The 5,919-nt window shown below is 37.6% G+C and overlaps 1 protein-coding gene across 1 annotated transcript in view; it reads left to right on the forward strand.

Annotated features, from left to right (window-relative positions):
• Positions 1-5,919, forward strand: part of ATP13A4 (ATPase type 13A4) — a 189,287-nt gene that overhangs the window by 99,626 nt on the left and 83,742 nt on the right. Inside the window, exon 9 of the mRNA XM_006873141.1 lies at positions 3,742-3,876. Coding sequence (XP_006873203.1) covers positions 3,742-3,876 — 135 coding nt within the window. The remainder of the gene's footprint in view (positions 1-3,741; positions 3,877-5,919) is intronic.

Below are 5,919 nucleotides of genomic sequence, written 5' to 3' on the forward strand. Positions count from 1 at the left end.
CTTGGGCCAGGCGCACCGTAGTCCTCAAGCTGACATCTTTGCTCTTCAACACTTTAAAAATGTCTTGTGCAGAAGATTTGCCTAATGCATTACACCGTTTGATCTCTTGACTGCTGCTTCCATGAGTGTTGATGGTTGATCCAAGAAGAATGAAGTCCTTGACAACTTCAGTCTTTTCTCTGTTGTTAAGAATGTTGTTTATTGGTGCAGTGGTGAGGATTTTTGTTTTCTTTACATTGTTATGTAATCCATAACGAAGGCTGTGCTCTTTGATCTTCATCAGTAAATATTTTAAGTCCTCTTCACTTTCTGCAAGTAAGGTTATATCATCTGCATATTGCAGGTTGTTAATGAGTCTTCCTCCAATCCTGATGCCACATTTTTCTTCATATAACCCAGATTTTCAGAATCTTTGCTCAGCATACAGGTTGAATAAGTATGGTGAAAGAATACAACCCTGTTGCACACCTTTCATAATTTTAAAGAAAATTATAGAATACTGTTCTAAAATTTCTAAATAGACAATAAAGACATACAGACTTTTGCTAGGTTGTTGTTGTTAAGTACTGTGGAGTCAGTTCCAATTCATAGTGACCCTGTACAGGGTTTCTGAGGCTGCAAATCTTTACAGGAGCAGAAAGCCTTATCTTTCTCCTGCAGAACAGCTGGTAGTTTCAAACTGCCGACCTTGAGGTTAGCAGCCCAATTCATAACCACTATGCTACCAGAGTAGATAGCGCCAATTTTCTTTCCATAGAGTTTGCATTTTTATAAGAAATGTGTGAGTGCCTGTTTCCTCACAGCTTTGCCAACAGAGTATGTTGGCAAAAGTCGAATTTTCCTAATCAGATAGGTGAAAAGCATGAGCGCATGTATGCTTCCCTTCTCTGTTTTAGGAAACAATTTAAAACTTAGAAGCGTTGTAAGAATCGTTCAAAGTTGTTGTTTGTTTGTGTTTCCTGAACCATTTGAGACTAAGTTGCTGACTTGTGGTTTCATGACCTCTACAGATTTATGTGTTTTGTTTTTTTACAAAAAGGTATTTTCCTAAATAAAAGACAGTGCAATATCAAAATCAGAAAGTTAACAATGATACAAGGGTTTCTGAAGCTGTAAATCTTTACGGGAGCAGAAAGCCTCATCAATCTTTTTGGTGGCTCAGTAGTTAAGCACTCTGCTACTAACCAAATGGCTAGTGTTTTGAGTCACTCCATGGGGAGACAGATGTGGCCTTGGAAGCCCTATGTATGGGGGCAGCTCTACTGTGTCCTGTAGGGTCGCTCTGACAAGTCAGCTCAATGGGAATGGCTTTTGGGTTTGGAACACTGATACATAACTGCAACTAATGCTCAGATCATGTTTAAGGTATGCCAATGGATTCAATAGTGTTCTTATAGGAAAAAGATCCAACCCAGGATCACCTAATACCTGTGCTTGCCACATCTCTTTAGTCTTCTTCATCATTGTTCCTTTATTATGTAATCATGACTTTTTGACCCTGGTTAGTTTTTAGAATGTTCCTCAATTTGGATTTGTCTGCTGTTTCTTCATAGTAGATACAGGTAATGTGTTTTTTGGCTGGGATATCATAGAAGTGATGTTGTGTTGACAATTGCATCCTCTCATGCGATGCATAGTTCATTTGTCCCATTATTGGTGAAGTCAATAATTGGATTACTGAATTAAGATGATGTCTGCTATAAATTATCCCTATTGTAATTAATGATTATTTTATTGATGGATACTTTGAGACTATACAAATCAATCATTGTCAAATTTTTACTCATTAATTTTTGTTTCCATTGATGTTTCTTTGGTAAATTAATTGTTACTCCAATAGATGCCAAATGGTGGTTTTGTAATTCTATCTCTTTTACATTAATTAGTTGGCATTCTGCAATAAGAAAAAAGCTTTCTTTGCTCTTAGTTATTTATCTGTTTATTTTTTATCATTTCAGGCTCATGAATTTTTATTTTAACAATATGTTGCAGTTATTACTATCATTATTTATTTTGATGCTCAAATTATTCCAGACTTGGGCATTAGCCCTTTAAATTGGTTTTGATAATTTTTTGCATGCTTCCATCATTCTTTGAGTATTTCCTTACATTATGATCAATAAGAGATTCTAGCTTAAGGAGCCCTGGTAGCATAAAGGGTTATGAATTGAGCTGCCAACCTCAAGACAGCAGTCGGACTCTACCAGTCTCTCCATGGGAGAAAGATAAGGCTTCCTGTTCCTGTAAAGATTTACAGCCTCGGACACCTTATACATGGTCACTCGCTGTGAGTCAAAACCCACTCTGGCACACAATCACCACCACCAAGAGTTTCTAGCTTATCTTATAATTTTAATGACCCAGCCCTGGAATGAGTCATTTCTTCAGGGAATGCTTTTTTCAAAAAAAAAAAAAAAATTGGGGGTGAGGGGACTAGAATTATGAGGTCATGATCTGAACCCTGAATGTACTCATTATTACGTTATGAAATATGTACATTTAAGCTGGCAAACATATTATATATGGATTTGTTCATTTATAAAACACATTTACACATAGATAGATAGATAGATAGATAGATAGATAGATAGATAGATAGATAGATAGATAGATAGATAGATAGATATGGCGCTGTGAGTTAATACATTGGACTGCAAAGTCAGTTTGAACCACAAGATCATTGGTTCAAGCTTACCAGCCTCTCCTCAGAAACCCTATACAGGATCATTATGAGTCAGAACTGACTCAACGACACTTAACAACAACAAATCTGTCTATTTAACATCTAGTTATCTATGGGTTTACACTGATATCTCCAATTCCAGTTATCACTGGCTTAATTCTAGTTTAATCACTCTCTATAGTGTGATTTTCTTTCTTTGGGCAGAATCCTGGCTGCCATTAGCATGGGTATGTTTACTTATTGCATTCATCCCATCTGGATGCATCTAGTCTTCCATCACTACTGATGCTCCAAGTCTTCTGTAGACGTCCATCTCACCGTGTTTGGGTTCTGATACCCCACACTGCAGTAGCCTTTCATGGACACCCTTCTCGGTTTCAGTATTCACATCACATCACTCCAACCACGGGGGTCTTTGTCACCCTACATGAGCTTTGTCCTTGTCACCCTACATGAGCTTTGACACCCTGCACTCCACCCTAAACAACCCCTTGAATGAATGCCTGTTGTGCTGAATTCTATCTAATAGCTCTTGGATTGAATAATTAAGGAAAGAAATAGAGAGGGTGTACAGGTAGTCAGGTGGGAGGGAAAGAAAGAAAGAAAAATAGAAAGGAAGGAATGAATGTAATTTCTCTTATTTTGAGTAGCAACGAGCTTATTTTCAAATGATTAAGAAGCAGTTTGAGAGCTGAATTATCTTAATATTTCTAGCAACTTTGCTATACAGCAATTTGCTGTGTATTTCTTTTATTAAGGAATTCTTTATATATAAGGAATATGATTCTTCTGTCTGTAACTTAATTTTCAAATATGTTCTGAATTTGTAACTTGTTTTTCTTTTTTTGGCACACAAATAGTTATTATTTTTATTATTGCAAGTGAACTTCACATTTTCTTTCTTATTGCTTCTGAATTTTGAATCAATGTAGAAGTCTGTCCTTTTTTTTTTTAATGGCTCGGGTGCTTTTTCAGTGATTTCCAGCTTAGACAGATGGCTTCTGTGCTTTGGAGAGAAACAACAACACAATTTAACTTCTGTCTCCTCATACTTTCAGCTGGAGTCCAAGATCTGGAATCATGCTTCCTGGTACCTGGAGATTTATTAATTTTGACAGGAAACAAAGTGAAAATGCCTTGCGATGCCATTCTGATTGATGGTAGCTGTGTGGTAGACGAAGGCATGCTGACAGGTATGGCTCTGACTCCACGGTTAAAGCCTATGTCGGCACTCTCAGGTACCATACTTTTGGGCAGTCCATCTCCTTCCCAGGAATGACAAACACTCACTGCAAAGTTTGGGTCCACTGTGGGCACTAGCGGAGGTGTGCAGGACTCAGCTTTGGCAGGTGGGGTGGTCAGATAAGAGATATTTCTACTCCTACAAACCTTAGCTCTCAGTCCTGCTGGGATCAAGCTGAAGTTTAAATGAAAGATGGTAAGTTTAATAGAAGCATAACTTATTACGTATTTGGCGTTTAGCTCTTGAACACAGGGTTATTACAACCTGCTCATTTTACTTGGAAAGATTGTAAACATCATTAGCTCTTTCAGAATTGTCTGGGATTTTTATGCTTACTATTTGTATATATTTGTATTTCTTCATGTCAGCTTGGAGGGTTTGAAAACCATTAAGAGCATCTTGAAACTCACAGAACCAATCAAGTCTGAGTTCTTCCTTACCAGGCTTAAAATTGTTGAAAAGTTACTTGAAAATGTTGAAGCACTCATGATGTATCATTTGACAAATCTGCTACTTCCAAAACACTCACTTTGTCCATTGGATTATCTGTATTTCAATTGTGAATAGCATGCTGGGAGAGATCTGAGAGGCCATCTCTACTCACTGATAAGGAAACAGTGCCCCAGAGAGGGGAAATGACTTGCTCAAGGTCACCATGCTTTGATTTCTCACTTACATGTCCATAATGATGAGAAACTGTGCCAATATTTTTCTAAGATAAGAAAGAATCATACATTGTCTTTTTCCATTAATGAAATGGGAGGCTGTGAGTGTACATTGATGTATGAGGTTCTCATTAAGGTCCAACCGAAACTCGTTTTTCCTGGGCAGACCAGAAAATCATAAAATGGAGACAACAACACACATCTCCCTCCTATGTGAACTTACAAAATAAAATAAAATTGGAAAATGAAAGCGTGGCTGGTCAGGTTCCTTTTCCTCAGGAATCCAGAGAGTCATAAAAATCTCCTAATAGTTGGTCTTTTTAAATTTCCAGTACCACTTTCTAGAGAAAGTGGCCTAGTACATGGAACATATCTTTGACATTATTTGTCCAGTCTGCCAAGACCAGTGGGAGGCAAGCCATAGTTACTTTCACCACTTCATCTCGTTTTTCACTTCAGCTCACTGCAATTTGCCTCTCTCACTACACTGGCAAGAAGTCAACAGACACAATTGCCAAATTCAACAGGTTCTTTAAATTTCTTATCTTTTGCATTTATCTATTCTAACCACCTTTTCCTTCTTAACACTGTCCACCCTAACGTTCCAATTCAATACTCTCTCTTTCTAAATTCATCCACCACTGACCACATCTGTTCATTTTCTTCTGCTGTTCCTCTTTCTCCATTTCCTAATTGTTGATGTTGCTCTGGGATATGTTCCTGTTCTTTCTTCTTTTTATTATTCAATTGGTCCCCAAGGAATTTTATTTCTTTCTGTGGCTTTTGTTATCATTTATTACCTGGTGAATTCTGACAAAATATCTCTAGTCAAGGCCTCTTTCCTGAGCTCCAGACTCAAATAAATAAGGCTTTAAATAGTTCATGGAAAAGTGAAATTGAAAGATAATGTAATTTTTTCAATGAATCTTTTGAAGTCCCCTTGTATTTAACTGCTTACAACACAGCTTAGTATGGTATTTCCACAAGTCACCTCCAAGTCAACATGGCCAAAAGATAATTCTTTCTCTCCTCCTAGAATCTCTGTGAACTTCTGGTGTGGTGCTGTAAGATTAGCACCGGACTACAAACCAAAAGGTCAGCAGTTCAAATTTATGAGTCAGAAACAACTAGATGTCACTTAACACCAACAGAATCCCTATCATGGGGGAAAGATGAGGCTTTCTGTTCCTGTGAAGATTTCCAGCCTCAAAACCAATACAGATTCACTATGAGTCTGACCCCACACTACAGCATTTAACCACAATAATCCCTATGTTGTTGTTGTTGTTAGGTGCCATCAGGTCAGTACTGACCCATAGCAACCTTGT

This window comes from Chrysochloris asiatica, unplaced genomic scaffold, assembly GCF_000296735.1.
Source record: "Chrysochloris asiatica unplaced genomic scaffold, ChrAsi1.0 scaffold00224, whole genome shotgun sequence".
Classification (NCBI taxonomy): domain Eukaryota; kingdom Metazoa; phylum Chordata; class Mammalia; order Afrosoricida; family Chrysochloridae; genus Chrysochloris; species Chrysochloris asiatica.